General features: G+C 44.0%; 1 protein-coding gene and 1 pseudogene across 1 annotated transcript in view; both read left to right on the top strand.

Moving 5' to 3' along the window:
• Positions 1 to 15,245, top strand: part of PDE10A (phosphodiesterase 10A) — a 283,739-nt gene extending 268,494 nt beyond the window's left edge. Inside the window, exons 17-20 of the mRNA XM_081829386.1 lie at positions 2,580 to 2,691; positions 6,779 to 6,859; positions 8,571 to 8,659; positions 11,213 to 15,245. Of these exons, the coding sequence (XP_081685512.1) occupies positions 2,580 to 2,691; positions 6,779 to 6,859; positions 8,571 to 8,659; positions 11,213 to 11,330 (400 nt within the window). The 3' untranslated portion in view covers positions 11,331 to 15,245. The remainder of the gene's footprint in view (positions 1 to 2,579; positions 2,692 to 6,778; positions 6,860 to 8,570; positions 8,660 to 11,212) is intronic.
• On the top strand, positions 1,814 to 1,877 carry LOC115939691 (U4 spliceosomal RNA; annotated as a pseudogene).
• Positions 15,246 to 26,434: the final 11,189 nt, after the last annotated feature.

The raw sequence follows: 26,434 nt of genomic DNA, 5'->3' as shown, positions 1-26,434 counted from the left end.
GTACAAGTCATTCTCCACCAAGATCTCTCTACCATGTGGAGCATGTCACTCCTCTGCTCGCAGCCTCCACTGTGTGACCATCTGACTTGGAATAGCAGACTTCTGCCTTGTCTCCAGACCGGGCAGCACCCCGTGCTGTGCCTCATCCCTCCACATCAGCCAGACCGGCTTGTTGTTCCTCAAGCTCACCATGTTCCTCATGGACACATTAGAACTTCCACACCTACTCATCTCTAGTGGGACTCTCACAGATCTTCATGCCTCTTTTACAATAATTTTTACAAGCTTGTTCAATGAAACTTTTTACCTTATTTTCTGCGTGTCCATATTAGAATGTTAGTTCTATAAAGAGCAGGGTACTTGATTCATTACTATAACTGTGCCTGATACATAGAGGCACTCAAAAAATTTTGGAATAAATGAATGTAGTCAAACTCCCTGAAATTACTTACCAAAGAATCATCTATAACATAGGCATTGCATTGGGCTCTTTGTTATTTTTGCTGACCCGGTTATACAAGATTGTACCTAGAGTTTAGTTAGCATAAACTCCATCCCTTTCAGAGTTGATTATCAGAACGCATGATGAATTAAGCGGCTATCCCAGTTAGACCTACATTCCATTCGTGGAAAGAAATAAAATTATTCCAATTTACATTAATATTTCCAGGCAACCATGACCATCTAACTGATTTGTCATTAAGAGTAAAAGATAAGTAATTTATTAAAGGCATTTAATAAAAACTTTCTTACCTGTTTATTCTTACTTTTTTGGTTACCAGTAAAATAATTACTGTTGAATTGTTTTGTCTAAGTAATTTTGACAGTGAAATCTGAATGACAACTGGGGTCATAATCTTCTCAACCTTAATAGTAACCACACTACCTGTGAAATCCGGTCCAGGGAGAAAATTGGTTCCTTGCGTCCTACAGTGTGCCCAGTTCTGTTAACATTTCTTGTTTTGTGGATTTACGAGATAAATCTTTTTTGAGGTAAAGCTTATTAGAATGTTCAGCCAACAAAAGTAAATGTTGAGGTGTATATGTGAATATAAACGAGATTGAATTATTTCAATCTTATGAAACAGCCATAGTTTTGTTTTCATGTTCTGTTTCTGTTTAATGAATTTACCTGTTGAATAAACAGATGACAAATTCGTTCTTCTAGAAGCCCAAATCCAGAAATATTCTTCCTTTAAACCACAAAGTGCTTATTCGGAAACTCCCGCATCAAGAAAATACGGAGTTTCCTGATCACGTTGAGGAATTTGGATCTTCACACGGCATCTGTTTGGGGTCACAAGAAGGGTGCACAGAAGTCTCATCAGCCATTTAGTCTGCCCCAATAAAGACGTGTTCTTAAGGAAAGTGAGGTTGTAAAAGTGATTTTAATTAAGGAAATGGCCTAAAGGAAGTGGACTGATGGGAAATAAAGGAGCCTTGCAAGGGATCGGTGTCCCAGACGCAGGTAACAGACCAGGCAGGGTCTCCCAAATAGCCAGGAATCTGTGCGTGGGAGAGCCGCTACATGAGAGGCTCGGCCACAGCGACGGATAGGCGTTCTTAATATGCCATCTGCCCTGGTGGGGGCAGGCTCAGGACCCAGGGCCGGGCTGTGCCCCTGGAGGGGACCATCTGTGCGGTTACAAGAACTAAGGCATTATTTAGCGGAGGCGGCGGCGGATTCCCGAGACTCGTTAGAATGTACATATGAGCTGGAAATGGTCACATCTCATTTGCCCCACAATTTTGTATCTTCCCTGATAATTTGCCTTTTAAAGTATGTAATTTGCTTCATAAAAGTTAAAGTCCGAGCTTTGCACAGTGGCAGTATCGTAGCCAATGAGGTTTATCCGAGGCGCGATTATTGCTAAAAGTTAAAGTCAGTATATTAAAATTCCTTACTAATCAGCGGTTCGTGCCATAGATTTCATTTAGGTCACTAGACCAAATCCATTAAAATTGTAGGGGTATGTCCGTTTCAAGTCTTCAAGCAGTTTTTTTCTTTTTCTTCAAGAAGAAAGATTAAACCAAACCACATTTAGAAAAAAAGAAGTCAAAATGTGAATGCAAAGCAACTGAAAAAGAGGACTCATTTCTTTGGAGGTTAGAGTTTGCAAAGTGTTGGGAGGCAGCTCCCATCACGCATGCTGAGCACCTGCGTCTGCTCTGGCCTTGTCTTGAGCTGCTTGCGCCATGGGGAGGTCATTCATTTCTCTGCACCTCACATTTTTCATATATAAACAAAAGGATTGGGGTAGATTTTTTTCTTCAAGGTTTCTTCACCCTGTACATTTGCAGAACTCCATGAGGATTTAGGTGGCCCCAGAGCCATGCCCAACTGTCTTGATGACAGCAATGATACTGAGGTGCACCGTAACCCTTCCCGGGGCAGTGACAGAGGTGACCCAGGTCCTTCCAGTTGAAGCAACACTGCTTCTCTCCCCGCCCACTCTCCTCCCAGTTGCCAAGTAATGCCTGCTATTTAAGCCTTATTCCTGAAAATGCACACGTCTTTCTAGCCTTTATTGTAAGAGTGCAAATGCCACGCTGACCTGTTTTGTGTTATTGTGTTCTAGAGATCGTGTCATTGGTTTGATGATGACTGCCTGTGATCTTTGTTCTGTAACAAAGCTGTGGCCGGTTACAAAATTGACAGCAAATGATATATATGCAGAGTTCTGGGCTGAGGTATGTTTTTGATTTTTATATGAACATTAAAAATGAGAAAAAGTCTGATGAGAAAGTAAATATATGGGTAAATTAGTAACAATGTCTTAGTAGCTCAGGTTGCTTGTTACTTCAAAAAACAGTATACTGTCAGTCACATGCCATAGGAGAATTAGCATTTCTACACAGATGCAGACATACAGCCCATGAGATTGTGGGACCCCAGTGTCACAGGCCGTGTATGTCTGCAGTTGGAAATTGGGGACATAATTACCTTGTACCATAGACGTACAAGATTCTGTAAATACTCCAGATGGTCAATTATGAGTTCCATAGAATATGTGGGCTTTTAACTCATGATACCCCTGACATGTGAGGCAACCATGGAACTTAATTTCATTAATACCCTCTTCTTGACTGAATTATCTCAATTATCAGAAATGTGTGTTTGAGTTCTCATTTTGCTTTCTGAATTGTCCAAGAAGAAGTAGAACACTCTCTTATTAACATGAACCCACAAATGCCTAGCCCCCTGCATATTCAAAGATTACTTTAGGGAAACAAATGAAATAAAATGTTTGTGTACCTCATTTGGTTTGAAGAAGTAAAGGTAAATTTGGAGGGCCAAGAGTTTGGTCGTTGCTAATTGAAACCATTCAGCCTCACCCGTATAAAAGAATGGATGTAAAAAGTAAAAACCAGCCAATCATTCAGTTGATAGTTCAATAGAAAAGATTTATAATGTTATTTTTTTTCACGATGGCAAAGCCAAAAAAAATGCTTGTTGGGTGAGAACCACAGGCCTGGAGTTGATTATACTCACAGTGTTATTTCTCCAGAATGCCTACACATTGTGCATGCAAATTCTTGCATGTTTTTTCTTATTTTATAGTGTTTATCCCAGGATCTAGTTACTATCAGACTTAATTAAGAAGGTTGTTTTAGGTATACATGTCTGAACTGTAATCTCTGACTTTATTAGCCATTAACTTAATTTGCATATGTGTCTAAAAGTAGTAACCCAGAGTACATTCTGTAAATATCACATAAGGAAAACTGGTCTGAAGCTAGCTTATTGTTTTGCAAATAATTTTATTTAACTAATATAATTCATACTTTCATAATTGTATTTGTATTCTAAAATATGAATCAAAATGTGACAGATATGCTATTTAGATTTCCCTGCTCTCTTTTGCACTGATTAAACAGTCCACAAAGACTGATTAAGCTCCCAAAGTGCACATGGATGCTGTCTTCAGGGACCTCACAGTCCATGGGAGGAAGCAGAGGTCATCACTGGGTCTTGCTGGCTCACTTACCAGATGTCCGCTAGATCCCATCTCTGCCCACCACCCACCCCAATTCCTGCCCCAAGACTTGGCCACCTCGTGCCTGAATCCCTGCAGCATTCTGACCTAGGTCCCTGCCTTTTCCTTTAGACTTAGACTAACAGTCACACAGAGTGTGGTGTTTGATGTCCTGGTGCTGGAGATGGGCATCCTGCTGTAGCACGTGGGATCAAACCTCAGACCAGCTTTGTGACTCACCTCTGTACTTTAGTTGTCACATCTGCAGGTTAGGGATGACTCTAATGTTGTTCCCAGTCTGTCCCTCCATGCTGTTGTGATAGAGACAGAGGTCATGAACTTGATCTCCAAAGCCCACTGCTTCACCAGGCTATTTCCTCGTCTCAGCCCCTCTGGCTTCCCTGAGTCAAGTCCCTCTCGCGGCCATCAAGGTCAGCTTCTCCCCCCACCCCCGTGCCCCCCTGCCTGCCCTCTGCAGCTTCCTCTGCAAGCCCCACTCTGGGCCAGTACTTCCTGGGACGCATACTCTGCAGTACTCCGTTGTTTTCCTGTGTAGCACTGATCCTTATTTGTGAGTACTGTACATAGTCAAATCTTTGTTTATCCACAGTCTTTTTACTTACTGGACTTGTAATATCCTTGAGCAAGGGGCCTGGTTAGTTTCACTCACTTAGAAGAGGAATGGAAAAAGTTTGAGAACCATGGAGCTAATATTTAAAGTGATAACACGGGAGGAGAAGCTGGACTCAAGTGCCTCCGTCCTGCCGATAGAGCCCGTCCTGGGGGTCCTGTCATTTGTGCTTGGCCTCTGTCCTGCCGATAGAACCCTTCGTGGGGGTCCTAGTCATTTGTTCTTGGCCTCTGTCCTGCCGATAGAACCCTTCGTGGGGGCCCTAGTCATTTGTGCTTGACCTCTGTCCTGCTGATAGAACCCTTTATGGGGTTCTCATCATTTGTTCTTGGCCTCTGTCCCGCACATAGAGCCCTTTGTGGGGATTCTCCTCATTTGTTCTTGGCCTAGTTCCGCAATAGAACCCTTCCTGTGGGTTCTTGACATTTGTGTTTGGCCTCTGTCCTACCAATAGAACCCTTCGTGGGGTTCTCATCCTTTGTTCTTGACCTTTCTCCCACACATAGAACCCTTCGTGGTGGTCCTAGTCAGTTGTGCTTGGCCTCTGTCCCACTGATAGAACCCTTTCTGGTGGTTCTTGACATTTATGCTTGGCCTCTGTCCTGCTGATAGAACCCTTCGTGGGGGTTCTCCTCATTTGTTCTTGGCCTCTGTCCTGCCGATGAGCCCTTCATGGGGGTTTTCGTCATTTGTTCTTGGCCTCTGTTCCACAGATAGAACTCTTTGTTGGGGTTCTATCTTTTGTGCTTGGCCTCTGTCCTGCACATAGAACGCTTTGTGGGAGTTCTCGTCATTTGTTCTTGGCCTCTGTCCTGCCAATAGAGCCCTTCGTGGGGATTCTCATCATTTGTTCTTGGCCTCTGTCCTGCCAATAGAGCCCTTCGTGGGGATTCTCGTCATTTGTTCTTGGCCTCTGTCCTGCCAATAGAACCCTTTGTTGGGGTTGTAGTCATTTGTTCTTGGCCTCTGTCCTCCACATAGAACCCTTCATGGGGGTCCTCGTCATTTGTTCTTGGCTTCTGTCCTGCACAAAGTACCCTTTGTGGGAGTTCTCGTCATTTGTTCTTGGCCTCTGTCCTGCACATAGACCCTTTCGTGGGGGTTCTAGTCATTTGTTCTTGGCCTCTGTCTTGTAGATAGAACCCTTCGTGGGGGGTCTTGTCCTTTGTGCTTGGCCTCTGTCCTGCACATAGAACCCTTTTGGGGGGTTCTTGTCATTTGTTCTTGGCTTCTGTCCTGCCAAAACCCTTTGTGGGGGTCCTAGTCATTTGTTCTTGGCTTCTGTCCTGCAGTAAAACCCTTCGTGGGGGTTCTCGATGTTTGTGCTTGGCCTCTGTCCCTGCAATAGAACCTTTTGTGGGGGTTCTCATCATTTGTTTTGGACCTACATTAGCAAATCTAGGATGTTTTTAGTTCTCCACCTCTGATTTCTGAAAATAAGCATGATTGTGAAGTAATTAAAGAAACTGAATAATGAAGAAATGTGAGGGAATAGTGGTGTAGCAAGGAAAAAGTTGGGGTATGTTAAGAAAGAAGATTTTAACAATCTTTAACAAATAACTAAAAAGAGGAAGATAATTTTTAAAATCTATAAAATGGGGACAAGAATATCTAACTCCTAGTATTTCATGATTAAATAAAATAGTATTTATATGTTACCTATCCCAGAGCCTGCAAAATAGGAAATCTTTAATAAACATCTGTGACTGTAACCTTTACGGTGATGTGTATCCAGTTATCCTGCATCTTTACTAACACATTTTAGCAGACCAGTCTTGATATACATTATTTCTCTCTAAAGCCTCGCTTCATCCAGTTCAACACACGTGAGAATTCATTTGAAAAATAAGTGAGAAAAAGGCCTTGAGGTTATTCCATGCTTTGTTCTTGTCATTCCTTCTCACTATTATCTGAGTCTCCTCTTGTTACAACTTTCACTAACCTCTGCACAGTAGAACCGGGAGAGATGCCTGCATTCCTGGTAATTTCATTGAGAAAAGCCAAATGATGATACATTAAGTTTTTATTGTTTTGACATTTGTTTGCATCAATAGCCAGAAGCATTATCCATTGTGAAGAAAATGAATAAATAAAGGGAACAACTCATTAATACCAAGACTTTATAATGGCTTATAAGTTGAGAAAGCTTGGTTTTTCCTGTTTCTCTTAGGGCGATGAGATGAAAAAGTTGGGAATACAACCTATTCCCATGATGGACAGAGACAAGAAGGACGAGGTCCCACAAGGCCAGGTATGAATTCTGTTGAAAAGTCAAATAATTTCAGGCAGTCATAAAACCACACGTGAATTAAAAGTATATGCCATCTTGTAGAACCCAGGACCACTTGAAATCTTCTGCATTTAGATGGAGTTTGGGGATCATAAGGCCAGGATTAGGAAATCGTAGTTGGGTTTAAAGAAGCCACAACTGCCCGAACCGTCAGCTCTTTCCACCGATGGAATCACAGTAACCAATGGCTTAAAATGGAGGGATAGAGGAGTTTGAATTGTTAATATTTTTAACAAGCAGAAAATCTTTTGTCATTGAATGTGCAAAGGTATTTTTTAGAGAGTAACATGGATTTTGATCAGGCCCACTTTTCCTAATGAATAATGCAGAGTATTTTAGTACATTTTGAATTTTGTCTTACCACCAGTTGACATTAATTATTATTTTTTCAGGTCTTACCACATGATTTATGTCAATGTTTTGATGTTTTGACAGCTCTCGTGCCTATCAGTTTTGCATGTGTGATGCGATCTATTTCTCAGATTATAGTCTTTTTAAACTACCCCTCTTCTAACACCATAACAGGGAAGTTAGTTATGGACAAATAATTATAGAATTTCATTTAGAAAACATTTCAGAAAACTCACAGGATGATGGTTTTGGATAAGTTCTCAAGCTTTCCTATTTCACTTAAAGTTAATTTATTCACTGTTCATACCAAAGTTGAGGCAAGTCCCCAGTTTTTCAGAGACGTCAGCACAGAGAAGGGCCGCGTGGTTTTCTCACCCTTGTGGTCCTCGGTTCACAGTGTGTTCATGTGCTTAGCCGCTGCATCCAACAGGTGCTCACTGTTCTTCCCTGCTGAACACACACCGACATGCCCAGCCCCACGTGTCTATTGCATGTGGTTCTTGCAGTTTAATTTCTTTTTAATATTGTTTATGGAACTTTCCCATATATTTGCTCACAGAGATCTGTCTTTCCTGTCCGGCATCTTCTTTTCATGTCCTTTTGTAAAGGTCCTGTCTCATTGTGTGATTATATAAAAAAAAAAAAGGGAGGGGGAGAAAGAAGGTCTCTGGAGACCAAGCAAGGCACCAACAGCCAAGGATAGCAAGCCCACGAAACACCTGCACAGATTCCCAAATACTAAGTTGGAGAAGAGGCCACGTGTAGAAGAATAGCAGGGTTGACTTTGAAATGTCTATGGTAGAAAACTAACTTTGACTTAGAGACAAGAACAGTGCTTGAATTATAACTTGACTGATCTATAAATGGAATCTCATTGAATGTTGAACTTGGGTTTGGGATGAGCCTCTTTTTTTTTTTTTTTAAAGATTTTATTTATTTACTTGAGACAGAATGAGAGAGAGAGAGAGCACATGAGAGGGGTGAGGGTCAGAGGGAGAAGCAGACTCCCTGCCAAGCAGGGAGCCCGATGTGGGACTCGATCCAGGGACTCCAGGATCATGACCTGAGCCGAAGGCAGTCGCTTAACTGACTGAGCCACCCAGGCGCCCTAGGATGAGCCTCTTTTTATGTGTGTTACTTCACGGACGTATTTTAAGGCATTTTTAAATGCACTCTGCAGCAGTATTCATTGAGCCCAAATGTCAGGGAGCAAAACTAGAACATTTCATTTTATAGCTAGGCTTGAGAAATAGAAGCCTCAGCTGGGAGGTTGTTGCTAACCTGCACTTTTGTGTCTTGTGCGTGGCCCTGCACGAGGCAGCTGGGGTTCTACAACGCCGTGGCCATCCCCTGCTACACCACCCTCACCCAGATCTTCCCGCCCACCGAGCCTCTCCTCAAAGCGTGCAGGTAGGTAGCAATGCTCAGGCTGGGTGTGATGTAGCAAAAGGATGAAGACTCCGTATGGAATTTTCCTCTCCTCAATGTGTGTGCTGTGTCTTATTACAGTAAATGTCATTTTATGGGCTGTGTGTTTGCCTAGGTAACAAGCATATGTTAGGAGTATTCATAAAGTCCTTCATTCACCAAAAAGGAGCAAGAAGGTATCTGGTTTGGGTTTGGGTTTTGTTAGGACCCAGGGATCCATGCCCAATGCGTTTTTATTTTATTTTTTTATTTTTTTTTATTTTTTAAAGATTTTATTTATTTATTTGACAGAGAGAGGTAGAGGCACAGCGAGAGAGGGAACACAAGCAGGGGGAGTGGGAGAGGGAGAAGCAGGCCTCCCGCGGAGCAGGGAGCCCGATGCGGGGCTCGATCCCAGGACCCTGGGATCATGACCGGAGCTGAAGGCAGTCGCTTAACCAACTGAGCCACCCAGGCGCCCCCCCAATGCGTTTTTAAAAAGACAGAACCATAATGTGTGTTTGGGACTGCTCCTTGGAAAGAGGCTCAGCTTAATCCCACAGTTTATTGTGTAAATGAGGAGGGTGAGCCTTGACTGGGATCTTCTTTCTCTGTGAGTTTTAGTTTCTTCCCAAAAGAGATATGAGCCCTCTGTCATCCGTCCCAGCTTCTAAATCCTCTGCATCCTTTTCTCATTGCTTTTGAGGGATGCGCTCGGCTAAGAACATTGGAATTTTTTTAGGATTTTCATGTTACTTTGAAAAGAAGTTCCGTCTGGGGAGGTCAAAGGGCAGTGAGCAGAGCAGCCCTGTGTATTGATTTTCTGCAAGAGAACTGGTGTCCTGCTGATTTTTCCAGCTGTTTAGCCATGGAGCACCCTTGGGGGTTGGGTGGGCACAGTGGGGGATGGAGGACAGAGGCAGGATTTTGAACAAAACCAGAGCCTTTGGATACTCCCACCCTCTGCTGTTGAAACTCATTTCATGAACGAATTATTGTGAGGAAAACAAAGGAAACCAACAAGGAGGGAGATGTTTTTTCCTATGTAAGTGATGGTTTCTCTTCTCTGCTCTTGGGGAGGTGAACATAACTTCCCAGCTGATTTTGTTGAGCCATCACTGACCTTAATCAGCAGTTAGTTCATTAAAATATTATCTTATTACATAAGGACTAAGCCATGTGGATAATATGGAGTATGAGCTGGGACTCATTCCTGATGGAATCGGGTTGGAAAAGTCAGTGCCCCACCAAAGAGAAATGGCAATATCAATCAAAATCCATGTAATTAAAAAAAAAATCCTAGGTAACAGTCAAAAGTCCTTTCCTATCCAAAAATTATCTGTATTTTCTGTTAAATATCCAGAACCAGCAGAATGAGTGCTTGCTGTCATTATCGAGCACGAGGATAGGGATTCCTCTGTCTCAGCAGCTTTGATGCATTCTTGCTTCATTGACTTGGCTGAACCATATAATCTCTTAAAGGCTATTTTAATCTTATTAACACTTAAAAAAAATTCATGTGTCATTGGTGTCCAAGGAAACGTGGCAACATTAGTGTAGGTCTTTTTTCCAGTATATCAAAAATCTCTAAGTTCTGGGCAAATAATATGTGGTAATATGGCACAAAAGCTAAAAGTGTTCCATTTTTCAGGTTATATTTTAGAGATTTCTTTTGTCCAGAGGTGTCTTTGCATTATGTGTGCTTTGTATGACTTTTGTGTTTGCTAGTGCAAGGTTCCCTTCTGATTTTGGCTTTGTATATAAGAAAGCAAGGTGCAAAGTGGGAAGCGTTGATAAGATCTCTGCCTGGTCAGCCACATGGGGCGAGGTGGTGGTGGTCACACTGTTCAAGGAGATTAGGATTCCCACAGCATTTGAACAGCAGATTTGGAAAGGGAAAGACCTGTGGAGAGGGGGGCGAGCAGCCTGCGTCTGAGACCACAAGTTGCCAGAACGCGAAGATGGCTTTACTGCAACAAAGAAATTTCTAACATTGGTCCTACGTGTAACTTACAGTGACTTTTTATATAGGACAGTGTTCAAAATAAGGCTAGTCCCCAGTTCCCAGTATGAGGTGGCAGGGACCCCAAGCTGGCACCCTGTCTCTGCCCGCAGAGCGGGAGCTCCTGGCTGGCGGTGCTGTGGCCGAACGTTCTTGCCGCCCAGGCCTCCCTTCCTCCCCATTTACCTCCATGCTCTTGGCTAGTGCACCCTGTGGCTTGTGCCCCTTTCCAGGTCGTCCTTTCTCACTGATTACGAGATGGTGTGTCCTAATCTGAGCTCTCCTGTTGCCCCTGTCGTTTGGTGCTCCTGGACAAGGTGGCCCCCCTCCCCAGCCTTGCTGGCCACAGAATGGGCTGCCGGACCACGTCAGGGAGACGTGCTGGGACCCTGCCCGGCTACAGCAGGCTGGTCCTTGTCGGCCTCAGAAGGGCACCAGAAGGCCATCGTGCTCGGCTATACCTCGGGGGCGGGGGGGCAGAGGGTGCTTAATGTTTGAGACTGAGCCCAGAAGTCCTTCTTAAACACCCTTGTCCCCGCATCTTTTATCCTTAGGAATAACCTCAGCCAGTGGGAGAAGGTGATCCGAGGGGAGGAGAGTGCGGTGTGGATCTCATCCCAGCCAGGGGCCCACGGGCCCTCGGAGAAGCTGCCTGTGAAGATCGATGACTGACGGCCACTCGATGAGCTGTCCCACCTAGACACGCTCGTCCTGCTTCTTTGACTTTTCTTCCTTTTATTTTCACGGGGGGAAACCTACACCTGGTAACTAGGACACAAGCCTCTCGAAGAAGGTAACATCAAGGAAACACGTCAAGCCGACGACTCCCCACCAGTCTCCTCTGTGACGCGTCAGAGACAGTGATCAACCAGGACCACCCCGTGGCCAGAAATCAGCCGTCCGAGGGACTCCAGTTGTCTTGTGAACTGGCCTTTTTTAACAGGCTCACGTTGCTGAGGCCTTAGTGGGAATGGACAAGAATTATTCAGAAGGGGGTACTTTTCCATTGTATCTTTCTAGTGAGGGGTTAAAATGGTACTATTATGATATTGTACTTTGGCTTTAACACCAATGTTGCTTTGATGTTGTTGGTTATAAATAGGAATTTTTACACATTACTATTGTGAATGTTCGTGTGTGACCTACTCGTAATTAGCGTGAACTGTAGCACGGCCTCAGGACGAGTGTCATCGAGGTGACAGTAAGAGGTGTCTTTCTGCAATCAGCGATGGAGAATAGATTCTTGTCTCAGAGCCTCATGAATTAAAAGTTAGGTGGACGAAAAGTGTATTCTCTAAGTTTATACTAAAGGGCTTGGGTGAATAGATCTAACACTAAAGGAGGTAGACTTTGTATCCTCTTGAGAAGAGATGCAGATATACATCAGAATAAATCTCAAAATTCCAAGTATCAATTCAAAAAATGTCAAAGAATATTTTTTATTTTTTTTCTTCATTGTAGGCAAATTTGTAAACACTTTGCGTAAAGAACAAACAAAAGCAAGGCATATGAATTTTTCTTAACAGACAGGTCTTATGGGATGTCAAATGTGAATTTTAATAATGATTTCTTTATATTTTCACTTGGTGTCATTGCAAAATTTTAGACTCACATTCAAAATGAGAGGTTTATTCTACGGATTATTTAATTAAAATACCATACATTTCTCTTAAAATCAAATTAAACCATAAAATTTAAGTCTTGTGTAATTTTTACTTTGCTCTGCTGCACCCATCCCCCAGTTTGCCCCCTGCTTTGAGCTCCTCGGTCACATTTCCTTAAGCACTCTGTCCACGACAGGAAGTAGGAGAGCACAGTGCGAACGCATCGCGGTGCGTTTTTATTCTCTCTCCTCTGCTCCAGTATCAAGCATCTATATCCAAACCTGTAGTTTGGACAGTCTTCTGTATAATTTTTAGTAGACTAATATTACTGTACCATACAAGTGTTGCGAAAAAATACACAAAAGTAGTAGTCTGGACCCCTTCCTACAAGGATTATAAGCCAGTCACTTCTGGTGCACATTAGAGCTGTCGAGATTTTTAGCACAATGGCGAGGTCACCTCCAGAGCTGTGGTTAGTCCTGACCTGAAGGAATGAGAGAACTAGAGTCTCAAGAAGTGATCAGCAGATCCATAACAGACAGCTTATCTGCTATTCACTTGGCAGGAAACTAGAATATTACTTTTGATAAAATAAATTTTTAAAATATTCTTTTACATATTCAATACTGTACACATTGTTATTCATATGGTTTTTTGCAAAAAAGAAATCAGATGTTCCTACAACATGATTTAAGTTGTAGCAGAGTTAGCTATATAGAAACATTGTTCTTATTTTAAAATTAACACTATGTGTTCAATTTCCCCGTGGGCTTCTGAAAGTTGCCATCTTCCCTCCCTGGCACTCCATTTGCTATTGTAATTATACAATATGAGGTAAAATGAAATATCTAAAGAGAGAAATACCACTGTGGCTAGACATACATAGTACAAAAGTACGTATGTATAAGGGATAGTGATGCAAACACATCTATAGAAAGTAAAAATCGGCCTCATTCTTCAAAACCTGATTTTTTGTGTGTTGGAAAATGTGAGCAGAAAATGTCCTTTTTCATGTTAGTGCATTTATAGAATTGAATTCTAAAATGTTGCATGTTTTTCTGCACTCAGATTTATGAAACTGGACCCACCAAATCGAACTTCAATTCCAAGAGTTGGTAGTCGTGTAATGGAACTCCACTGAATCGCAAGGTGGTTGGGAGGAAATACCCCTGGCGATTGTTTAGTTAAAAGGATCTTAAAAGGATGCATGAATTTTGCTTTTTGATATAGAAAAGAGTCCTGAAGGGAGGGAATCTTATGGCTATTTTTGCTTTTTAAGGTTGCTTTTCTAAAATTACTACAGAAAATTCTATTTCGATAGAGCCAGATTTCTTATATTATTGACATTGTACTTTGAACAGTTTTCCAAAGAACCATATGTGGGTTTATTGGTTAGTTGATTTCTCTTGAAATATTGTCATAATCAAAGCAAAGTTTGAACAAAGGAAGGACTGTATTCTAATGTGAACTGTTAGTATTCTTAAGATCTACTTAGGAATCATACATTTACCTAAAATGGGCCCAAGATGCAGTGATATTTAGTCAATAATCTGCTTTGGGAAAAAATGCAGTTAGGAGTATTTTTATATTGGGGCAGATATACTTAGCAGACAAACTTTTGAGCTCTGTTCTCATCTTTCTCCCAGATCTTTTCTTGAAAGGGCAGATGGTTTTTATTACCAAAAGTTTTAACAAGTTTCTCATTAAGGCAGTATTTTAGATTGGGCCAAAATTTCCCTGTTCAGTATAAATTTGGTAGCCAGCTGTGAGTATATGTAGAATGTTTGATTTGTGGAAGTTTTTATTGGTTGTGCTGATTTATAATGGACAAAGTTTTATTGTCAAATGCAGTTATTCCATTATCTTCCCAGAGACAGTGAATATATTTTTTAACTAGAAATTTTCTTGGAAATGCATGCCAACAACATGAAATATTGAATTTAGGCAGCGGAATAAAACTCTAAAAATTGCAAGCATCTTATTAATTAATAGTTGACTTTGATTTAGTTAATTAGGAAAACTTAAATAAAATGGATGTGGAAAGTAATTCTCAAAAACGGCCCTTTTCCTGGGGCCAGGATTGAGATCCACTTCCCAGCTCTCACTATCTCTACGGGGCTCGTCAGAAACCGGTCATGGAAGAGAGACCAAGTGGAATTACTTAGCACAGCCGTCCCCATCCTGGACTCTTACTCAGTGGGAAGGCATCTGCGCAGTTGATACGGTACCACTGGAGGTGACTTGTTCTCACAGCGACACAAACAGAACAACTTTGAAACTGAATTTGTTCAGTGTAGGTTTCCTCTTCTTAGCATGCTTTTTAGATAGCTTTAGATTCTTTTTAATTTTGTACAACCTCAGTGACTTTGCTTTATTGGTATGTTCAGGCACACTAGATATGTTTGTACATGATACACATAGATGCATAAATCCTTAGCCACCTGGATTTTTAAATAGATTTAGTTTGGATATTATGTTTCTGGTCTTTTATCTCAAAATTAAGGTTTGAGCTTTAATCAGACTAAATTATCACCATGCCTTGGCCTGTGCCTTTATTTTAAATACTGTAATTTTACTTCCTTGTTCATATATTTATTATTTTGCCTTTCTTGCTTAACTAGAATTAAAAACATTTAAAGGGACATGTCCATGGTTAATTGGATCAAATTGAAAGGATAGGACCATTCTCTCCTCATCAGACTTCTATCCTTTATTTGATGTCATTCACACATGCCCTGATGACTATAACCGATGAAGTGTACAGATGCAGTCTTTTTTGCAAGAACTTCCAAGAACTGTGGCACAGTTATGGTGGGTATGATTTTGTTGGGTTTCAGGTACATATGCATGATTTAGATTTTGAAAATCACTTCTAACCTTTATCTATTTCAGACATGTGTTTGCTTTCTACACTTTACTGATTTTATTTAGGGTTTAATTCTTTAAAGACTTATTTAGTCACATTAACGTATCCCTTTTATTGCCTGACTTTAAAATCTCTGTAAAATGTAAATTAACCGAGTATGCTGTTGCTTCTTGCCCCCCTCCCCCTCCCCTGCTTGTCAGCAGCGCATGGCTGTTCTATTTTACCTTTGCCCAAGTATCTACCCTGATACACATTCTGCCCATTTCTTTAGGCACTTAATCTTAAGTTTAAATTAGTGATTCCCAATGCAGTACTATACCCTGTCTGTTTTTTGTCTTTTTTTGTACTGGATATTTTGGTTGTCTGAAGCATTAGATGCATTTCTGTGATGGTAAAAATAGCAAAAAGGAGAGAAGTTTCAGTGGTGTTCTGGTTCTAAATTAAAAGGGTGGGATGAAGAGAAAGACATTAATGTTTCCCAAGAAACAATATTTCAAATTCAAAGAAACATTACTGTCTTCACTCACTTGCTGGGTTCCCCCCACCGCCGACCCCACTATGCCTCATGCATAGTTGGACCTCGCTTTACAGCGAGTATGAGCAATTGGTAACCGAACGTGTGCAGACCCTCTGCTGGGGGGCGGGGGGGGGGCGGCGGCGTGGGTCAGTGTCGTCCAAGGACCCGACCTGCAAGTTAAGATCTGAATCCAGTGTGTCAAGTAGAGAAGTCAGTTTACACATGTCAGGTGTCAGCTGATAATTTTGAGGTACTATGTATTTGCAGAAGTGTAAATGGAAAATTTTTATTCCTACTGCAAATGAAGGTTGCAAAGTGTATCATCTGATCCTCCAGCTCACCTGGAATACTATTAGACCATGGGTGTTGCAGCTTTTGTTTTTCCTTTAGCCACTTGAATAATACCCAGTCCTGGGCCATCTCTCCAACAGCCAGTGTAAATGCCATAGAGGAGTATTATTTCCCATAGATCTATTGTATGGTGTATGTTCTATGCATGCCTTTGGTGTGCACACTGAAAGTTCAACAGATTGATCTGGAGAAGGTATTTCTATACAATGCCCCGACCTATTCACCAGACCCAACCCAGTGACCCATGTGAAAAAATGTGCTCGCCCAAACACTGTGAAATTTACCAAAATTTATAGATATGCAGCATCTTGAATCTTTCTGAAAAGAAAAGGCGGCTTTCTTTACAAGTCCATAGGAACAAAGGAGATCCTATATCCCTACCTAGTTAAGGTACCCACAAGTTTGCCGGTGGTGATCGTGCTGACCCCATACTGCCAAGGTGTAAGATGGGTTATAAGCTGTCCAAAATGCAATGCACTTAATGGACCGATTTGCAGAGTTGATGGATCTGTGTCCAAAGTTTTAGTGGGCTCTCTTTTGGAAGGAGAAAGAATTTCAAGTAAATAATATCCGACTTTATTATAGTTGATGAGTTAGCAAACTTAAAACAATTATTTTATATGTATGACATATAAAAATCTTTGTAAAATGCACAAGTGCAATAATTTAAAGAGGTCTTAACTTTGCATTTATAAATTATAAATACTGTACATGTGTGTAATTTTTCATGTATTCATTTGCAGTCTTTGTATTTAAAAGAAGCCTTTACCATTATGTTTGTATAATAGAACAGTAATCATTTATTATAACCGAGGCAACTTGTAAATAAATTCATAATTCAAACTGCCAGTAGATATGCATATATGGGTGTTATGCTGCAAAATCTAGCTTTGTTTTACTTACATGCTTCGGGCAGCAAGGAATTTTTTGTCGATATGTAACTATACATACAAAGTATATATATGTATGATACATGAAATATATGTAGAGATGTTCATAATTTTAATGGATATCCTTTGGTGTGAATAACTGAATACAGAGTTTTTAAAATATCATTTTTCACGTTTATCATTTGCTCTCATTTGCGGGGAAGGTAAGAGATGTTTTGTCTGTTGAGGAGGAGGTGCAGCGGCGCTGTCAAACTGTCTGCATGCACGCCGGGCCCTGTCCGCGTGGAAGCGCCCAAGTTCACGGTGGCTTGATGTGGTGGGTCTGCTTCAGCCATTTCCAAGCAGAGAGGACGAGACGACCTACGATGTTAAATTGTGTAACACAATTTATTAACTCCACTGTATAATTTTAAAGGTTTGGAGACTATGTGGGAGAAGCTGGTCTTTTAGAACGAGTGCTTCAGATTCCAAAGCTAGTGGCTTGGAGTGCTGACTCTGGGACTCCTGAAATAGCTCCCCTGGCCTCCAGGGGCCCCCCGGAACCATCCAGATTCACTTGGCCAAGAGCAGGAAGGACTCCGGTTGTATGCATGCTTATGTGTGTAAGCCTTGGGATTCTCTCTGTTACAGTAAAGAAAACGTTCTGGGTTAAACCTCACATCACCTGTGTTCCACGATAAGTATACTCGTGGCTTTATCTGGACAACTCAGCTTAAAGAAATTGTGTTTATGTGGCTATCCCTGCTTACCATCACGTGGTAAATATTTAAGACCAAAAAGTCAGAAGTTCATTTGCATCCACAGACCCTCCCTCACCATAAACGTATTAGAACTAAATTTGGGAGTAAACAAAGTAAAAGTTTCCTGGAATAAAGACCTGTTACATTGTTAAATAAGAGAGTCCACAGTCTTGTTAATTAGACAGAAGCATAGACTGCCCCTAAAATGGAATTCTCCTGCAGCACCAACCCTCACTAATGGAAAGCCCTCAGAGTGCATAGCACTGTATGTGTTGTAGACAGGATTTTTGTTAAAGTATTCATTTCCTGTGAAACCGAATAAAATGTTGACTGTGCTAAAACGAATTTCATGAATTAATATATCCATAAACTTATTTGGCAACTCATGTTGCAGATTGGTACGCTGTAGAGACGATCTTAATTTGAATCCTTAATTATGTACATGTCTGATTTTTCCATCAACCCTCTGTAACTCGAGAGCTTTGAGGAGAGGGACATTTCCCCATCGTATCTACGTCCCGAAGCAAAAGGAACCCTGAAAAGCAATACGTATCGAGCCAACATGCGTTCAGTATGCCCACTGGGCACCTGATGTGTGGAAGGTGGAAGGAGGGAATTAGGAGCAGAAGGCGGGACACGACATTTCCGTGGGTTTGGGATCGACTGCGTCATCTCCTGGAAGCCTTCACAGCTTCGCCATCACTTCCTGTGCACCAGCCCTGCGCTTACTGTCTGCACCGTCATAGTTCCAGAGAGATGGAGCCACACATCGGTACACCTGAAAATCTCACACATTTAACAAGACGATTCTTAAATATGTTCCCAGTAGTGCAGACTTGCTGCTGTTCTCATAAGAATACCAAAGCCTGGGGGTCCTTGGGGCGCTCAGTGGGTTAAGCGTCTGCCTTCGGCTCAGGTCACGATCCCGGGGTCCTGGGATCGAGCCCCGCATCGGGCTCCTTGCTTGGCCGGGACCCTGCTTCTCCCTCTGCCTCTGCCCCTGCTTGTGTTCTCTCTCTCTCACATTCTCTCTCTGTGTCAAATAAATAAAATATTTTTTTTTAAAGAAAATAGTATTTACCTGCTTACCCTTGCATTAACTAAAAAAAGCATGCATCAAAACACCCCATTTCCTAAGCCTTCTGAGTTACTGAGTTTTGTCCACCTGAAATCATGACTGTTGGGCATTGGTTCCACCTTCTACCAGCAACACAAGATCTTTTACTTGCCATGTCTGATAGACGGTCATCTGACTTCATACTCCAGGGGTGGAGGACAGACCACTGTAATGCAAACCAGACCACTGTTTGACAGCTCTGGTTGCCAGAAGGTTCTATCTGAAGTTGTCCTGAAATCTATAGCTTTATAATTTCTATTCCAAGATACTGGCTTACAGCACATGGGTAAGTCCGCTCCCTTTTTTATCTGACAAACTTTCAATTATTTGAAGAAAGCTGTCTTGCCTCCTTATGCCCAACCGATTCTTTTTTTAAGTTTCTAAAAATGTAAATTGGCTTTGGAGCCTAGTTATTTTTGACAATTCTCCCCCTAGAAATCTGCCAATGACCTTCTGCTGGGCCCTTACTTAGTTCAGAATGAATTGTTAAAGTCCATCAGTTGGCACGTTAAAGTCCATCAGTTGGCACTGTGGGCACATCTCCTACAGCCCCGTCCCCCCCTCCTGTGGCTCAGTCACATGAATGCACATCTGTCCTTTGAGCATCCCATGTCCCTAACCTCGTACTCTGTTCTCTGCTTCATTGGCTCATCCTTGGAAACTCAAATGTTACCTCCTATGTTTGAGAATCTGTTCCTCTCAGTCAGTAATCTGCTCCCTCCTGAACACGTTCCCTCTGATCCCCTGCCGTGGGAACCGGGCTGCAAAGCCCAGTCGCCCAAACTGAGTTGAGACTTTATGTTCGCCAAGCCCTCCTACCAATTCAGTGCTCGCAACGACTCTCTGAATGACGCATGTTATCACCCCCACTTTAAGATGAGGACTGTGAAAAACAGGTGAAGTAGCTAGAACCTAAGAAAGCAGGCCAGCCAGCGTTCAGAGACTCCCGCATAAGCACCATGCTGTCCTGAAATGTGCCTTCTTCAGGATCTGTTCCCAAAGGGTGCATCGTGACCAACACAGGTACGCAGTTTCAAAATGAGATTCAGAAACTCATAGCAGATGAAATCTTGAGGGAAAAAAGCTTTCAAGGCTATTTATAAGCTGACAGTCTACTGAAACAAGATGTTTTCAGGTTTTCTGGGCCCAGCACTAAGGGTCGCCTGGCCTGGGGAAGGAAGGAATGTAGAAAAGAAAGCAGTTGAGGTGTGAATGTGCAGCCACCAGGAGGGCCAGGGTGCTGTCCACAAGGGGGAGAACCATGGTGGGCGGCAGGTGGGCAGGGGAGGAAGCCCCCTGATCAGTTTTGGGAATCTGATCAAGAGGATCCTCATGCCTGCTTTTTCCTAGAGCTTGGAGAGAGTGGGAAGTCTCAAATCGCATCTGGTGTGACAAGGGGACAAAAATGAACAAGGGCTGCCTGAGGTGACCAGGTGGGCTAAGCCCACACCTCCCCGCTCTGCTGATGGTTGGCAACACATGCTATGTGGCTGGGGGGGCACATGGGGTCACACTGCCTCCGGGAAACCAACTCACCAAAGTGCAGGCTGGCTCCGGAACATCACTGGGGTCAGGTGGCCAAGGTCAAGAACCAGTGAGGACATTGCAACAGTCGCCCATCTGGGCAGGGCAGTGCCATGAGGGTCCCACCTCACTCCCTGCTCCTCAGCTCACGTTAGCTGACCGAACCTTTCTGTGGCCACACCTAGTCCTCAGGAGGGCAACAGCGCAGGAGAAAGGTTTTCAGCCAGACTGATTTAAAACCTGAGGGAGGGGCCCCTGTGTGGCTCAGTTGGTTAAGCATCTGCCTTCGGCTTAGGTCATGATCCTGGGGTCCTGGGATCCAGCGCCCCCCCCCCAGTCAGGCTCCCTGCTCATGGGGAGCCTGCTTCTCCCTCTCTGTCTGCCCCTACCCCTGCTCCTGTGTGCTCTCTCTCAAATAAATTAATAAAATCTTTTTTAAAAAGTCCTCAACAATAAAAAGACAAATAACCCAATTAAAAAATAGACAAAGGATTGAATAGACATTTCTCCAAAGTATATATATATATAGGCCAATAAGCACAGGAAAAGGCATTCAACACCATTAGTTATTAAGGAAATGCAAACCAAAACCATAATGCCATACCACATTCGCACCCACGGGAATGACTAAAACAAAAGAGACAGACCATAACAAGTGTTGGTGAAGATGTGGAGAAACCCGCGACCATCACGTGTTTCTTGTGGGATTGTGAGACCGTGCAGCCACTTGGGAAAAGTGTGAAAGTTCCTCCAAGTGTTAAACATAAAGTTTGCATGTAACCCAGCATTCTCCCCTAGTTATATATCCAAGAGAAACGAAAACCTAGGTTTACAAAAAAGTTGTGCACAAATGTTCATAGCAGCATTACTCATAATATCCAGAAAGCAGACGCAACCCAAGTACCCATCACATGATGAAGGGATACCCCAGAGTGTTCTGTCCAATATCACTCAGTCACAAAAAGGAATGAAGCACCAACACATCACAAGAGATGATATATTGTATGATTCCCTTAAATGAAACGTTTGGAGCCGGCAAAATCATAGACAGAAAAATAGGTTAGTGGTTGCCAGGGGCTGGGGGGAGATGGGGAGTCACTGCTCAGGTGTGGGGCTTTGTTGCAGAAGGACAAATTGTCCCCCAGGCAGAGAGTGGTGGTGGACGCACAACTGTGAGCGTACCACAAACCATTCAATTGTGATTGTGCCACAAACCACGGAATATACACTTTAAAAGGGTGTTTCATGGATGTTAACTGGTTATATCTCAATAAAAGCACAATGAGTGTCATTGATTACATTGGATAGATATAATTCTTTATGTCCATAATGAGACTCAAATTAAAAGGACTGAATTCATTAGGTGGTTTTGGAGGCGAGTCCCACACCAACTCCTTTCTTGGAAGGTGATGAAAGGGGAAGTCCCAAGTTGATGAGGGAAAGCTCTTTTTTTACAGAATGATATCTCATCGCTGTGAAAGGCATGAGGCGGACTCATGCAGGGAGTGCCCCTAGAGGAGAAGTTTCCTGGGGAATCAAGCGTCACCTCACAGCAGAGTCCCCAGTCACAAAAGAAAAGACCTACTCTCATGGCAACAAGACATGTGGTAACCCCTTCTCCCACAATGAAGGGATCCAATTCCTGATAAGGGAAGGTACAGATCACCGTCCATGAACTGTTCTTACTGCCCACACTAAACATAAGCAAGCCTTACACCCAACCTCCACTTTATAGACCACCCAGGCCAGTGGGCAAGTTCAACCACAGCGCAAAAGGAAATAGCCAGACAGACCCCTAGGTTGGGTGGTTGACAAGACAAATGGTCTGGTCTCCAAATGTTGTGTCCTTAAAAAAATGAAAAAGTGGGACTGTTTTAGATGAAAGGAGCACAACAACTCTGTGAGGCTACTAAGAACCACTAAGCTGTACAATTAGATGGGTGAGTTGTATGGTATGTAAATTATATATCATTAAAGCTGTTTAAATAAAGACATAACAGCAAAATGCATGGATTTTTGTTTTAAAATAGAGCTATAGTCAATATTTTGAGGATGATTTGGGAAATTTGAATACAATAGGTAAGGACTTGATTTTAGATGTAATAATGGCTTGTGGTTCTGGAGAAGGACTTTATTTCAGATGTGTGCTCAAGTAGTTAGGGATAAAGACTCATGATGTCTGCTACTGACTTAAAAGTTTCCGCAAAAGGATGGACAGAGCGATAATGCAAATAAGTCCGAATGTGAAGTTTTGGATCTGGGCGGTTGGGCATGGGGTTGTCCATTCTACTGTTCTTGTTGGAAAGAACAGTACACCACACAGGTACTGTGTGTGAGGTTTACTCTATAATACAGGAATATAACAATGGTAAACGTTGTTTAGCTGCTGATGGTTGGCAACACATGCTATGTGGCTGGGGGGCCCATGGGGTCACACTGCCTCCGGGAAAGCAACTCAGATCTGACTCCTAAGCCCCTTCCCGCTGGCTGGGGTGGGGTGGGAGGACTTCCTCTCATGGATCAGCAGGGACTCCTCAAGTTGGTGCGAGAGTCCCCGGGTCTGCGAGCAGGGCAGACCTCTCTGCTCCGCTCCGCGCTGGTTGCGCACGATGTGCGGCGCGTCCAGGGCAGCCCGGGAGCGGGACCAGTGCGGGGCGCTCTCAGGGGCCCCCCTGGATATTCGGGGTCCGCTCGGATCTCCTGCTCGGCTCCGGGTGCGTCCAGAGCTGGGGGGTCAGGGAGAGCCCCGGTCCCCCATCGGGTCTCAAGCTTCGGGCTTCCTCTCCTTCGGTTCTGCTGCTCCCCTGCCGAGGCTCTCTTCGCCCCAGCATACTTCCTCGCAAGCCATCGTTTTCCGGAACAAACGCCAAGCCCCAGAAAGCAGAGTCATTGCAAAGTCTGCCCCTGCCTGCGTCACGACCCTCCCCAGAAGTGGGAGTGGACAAGGGAAGTCCCCCCAGGACAAAGCAAACAGCACCTCGCTCTACCTTACCCGGGAATCCTCCCCCCAGCAGCTTTGCTGGTGTCATTTAAAAGACAAAGAGCTTTAGAAAGGGAATCAAACGAATTCAGCTTTGCTTAAAGCAACAGGCCTCATCGGAGTTGTACCTTGAAAAACAGGACAAGAAAGTCCTGCCATCATAGAAGTTTGGGGCCGCTAGAAAGAATTACTAAGATTCTCAACACCCTCCCGGTGTTGAGTGTGAACCTTCTCCGTGTGTTCTAAGGACTCGTGCGGCCAGTGAAGGGAGGACAGCGTGCGTCTCTGTGGGCGGGGCGGCGGGGGGCGCAGAGGGGGCCCAGCGGGGTGCGGCGGGCGGAGGGGGCCCAGCGGAGGGGGGGCAGGTATGTGCCACGGTGGGGGGAGGTAGAGGGGGGCAGAGCGGGCCCAGTGCGGGGGGTGGGGGCTCTCACCCCGGGCTCCGCTGCAGGGAGGCCTCAGCTGCACGCGCCGCACCGCGGGCCTGGATTCCCTCCGCCTCGCTTACACACTTGTCTTCTTACAGTGACTTAAACCCTGGCTTGCTTTCCTTTTGCAGTAACAGTGTTCCCCCCACCTCGGGAGAATAATCCTTTCGCTGCCACATTGCCGGGAAAATACCCCTTGGAAACACAACACGAAGAACTAACTCCCCTTCTCTTCACACTCACACCCCCGCGGCGGCCACATCTGCCTTCGAAGGAAAGCATCTGCTCTCGGAAACGTGGAGAAAACGGCCTTACTTGTTCGGCTTGCAGAGTGGGACGTTCACACCTACACCTCTAGCGAGCTGGGATCACCACGCCTGCCTATTGTTGCATTCAGGGACGAATAGGCCATCATCATCATCATCATCATTAGTATTAATGTGAGCAACTCGGTTTCCAATTAAAATACAAGCAATGCAAAGTAAGGTTAAGAAACAGGAAGTGATCAGCAACGCCAAGTAGGTTTTAAAAGAGCGATGGAAAATCACACGTCCTCTGGCGCGCCCCTCCCCCTTCATTTGCTGTGGGGGGCTGGGCTGGTTCAGGGTTCATGCTGTGATCCGCTGTGATCTTAGTGACCTTGGCCGGCCTTTGCGCTTGCTCAGTGACTTACCCTGGGGAAATTAAAAGGCCATAATACCAGGGTCTCCAGTTTCTGAAAAAAGACCCTGGAAAGGGTTTTGTGCCTTAAAGGCGCTGCTTCCACGTAATCCCACGTGGGAGCCCGCGGCTCACTTTTATTTGTACTTTTCCCAAGAACTGCCATCAGAATGGCTGGGAAATGTCTGGCAAACTAGATGGAGTACAAGTCTGGTTTTAGTTCTGTTTTCTGCAGGGACAGGGAATTTCCGCCCCACCTCCCTGTGGCAGGTTGCCTGGGTCTTTTAGAGGTGTACCACCAGTCTAGAATCCAGTGCCCCCCCTTTTGTGGTTTTGTGGATCGTCAGCCCTCCCTACTCCCCTGGCTGGGTTCCTTCAACAAGCTCAGATCTCTCCAATCATAAAAACTCAAAACTCAACAAAGCCCAAGTCTGCGACAATCCCTGGTCCCCTGCTGGAGAGAGGCCTGACCTCTCCTGTCCTGTCAGAGACAAGTTTGGGGGCAGTGGGTCCCTAGTCTGCTCCAGCTCCAGCTCAGGGCCTCCCCTGAAGCCAGCAGTCTCCTCCCTGGCTCTGAGCACAGCACATCAGACTGCAGCCTAAGTGTCTCGCCCTTGGTGCTGCTCAGCTGACTTTAAGATCTTAGGATCAAGAGATTGGTCTGCATTGTCCAGGCGGGCCCAGCGCAGTCCCCAGGTTCCTCGTACGTGGGAGAGGGAGGCTCAAGAGCATCTGTGGCGTGGAAAGACTGGACCAGCCGTGGCTCATCACTTGCTTTGAAGGTGGAGGAAGGGGCCAGGAGCCCCGGTAGGTAGGCACCTCTGGACCTGGGAAAAGCAAGGGAGCAGATTGTCCCCAGAGCCTCCAGAAGGAACGCAGTCCTTCGGACACCTGGATTTTATCCAGTGAGATCTGTTTGGAACTTCTGAACTATGGAACTCTAGGATAGTACGTCTGTATTGTTTCAAGCTGCCAAATCTGTGGTTGTTACAGTGGCAACAGGAAACAGGGAGAAGCCTCTCTGATCAGCCACCTAAAATAGCAAACCTGCCACTGCTTTGAAAAATTATTACGTCTTATTTATTTCCTACACAGTTTAATTGTGGATTTTCCCTCTCTCACCAACTAGTTTGCCACTTTGTATTTGCAAAAATCAGGGGTGTGGTAACATACTGATGCATGCCCCACATTCGGTGGTGAGGAAGTGGGGACAGGCACCCTTGATGGGCGAGAAAGGACCACAGGCCGGGCTTCCCTGTGGCTCACAATGTCCAGGCAGGATTCTTGAGGCTTGCGGATGGTCACACTCCTACCGCTCCCTTAAAGGACTTCCTTTAATGTTTTACCACTAGAGCTTTGCTCCTCATAGTGTTGCTTCCCTCTGATCACTGTAAACACCACCCCACCCCCAAGATACCTGTTAGCGAGTATCTTTCAAACCTATGGCCCATACATCTGAGGCTCTCAAGACTGTTTTACTAGACAGAAGTAAATAACCTTATCTGCACAGCAGTCAGCCCCTCAAGGTCCTGGAAGCCTTGCTTCTAAATTCCTTCGAGGCTTATGCTCTCCCTAATCCCCACTAAATTATAAATATAAATATATACATATATAAATAAGTTTATTAAATTTTTTTTAAGATTTTTAAAATTTATTTTATTTGTGGGAGAGAGAGAGTGAGAGAGAGAGAGCACAAGCAGGGGCAGAGAGAGAGGGAGAAGCAGGTCCCCACTGAGCAGGGAGCCCAAACTGGGGCTCCGTCCCAAGACCCCAGGATCATGACCTGAGCTGAAGGCAGACGCTTAACTGACTGAGCCACTCAAGTGTGCCCTCCTTTTTAGATTTTTTAATAATATATTTAAATTTATATATTTACTTATATATTTATATAAGTATAAATTCTATAGTTTATAATTATAAACTCAAGTGTACAATCAGTCACTCCTCCCAGTCCCAGTGCACCTCTACCTGCCTGTGGGTCCCGTCCCTGTGCTTTAATAAAAACACCTTTTTTGCACCAAAAACATCTCAAGAAATCTTTCTGGACCGTCCACTGCCAGCCCCACATCACCTTCACTGTGGCGGGTACTGGGTGAATC

The sequence above is a fragment of the Leptonychotes weddellii genome, chromosome 8, assembly GCF_054177405.1.
Source record: "Leptonychotes weddellii isolate Sample4059 chromosome 8, ASM5417740v2, whole genome shotgun sequence".
Taxonomy (NCBI): Eukaryota; Metazoa; Chordata; class Mammalia; order Carnivora; family Phocidae; genus Leptonychotes; species Leptonychotes weddellii.
The sequence above is the reverse complement of the archived record's forward strand: the minus strand, read 5'-3'. Positions and strand labels throughout refer to the sequence as shown.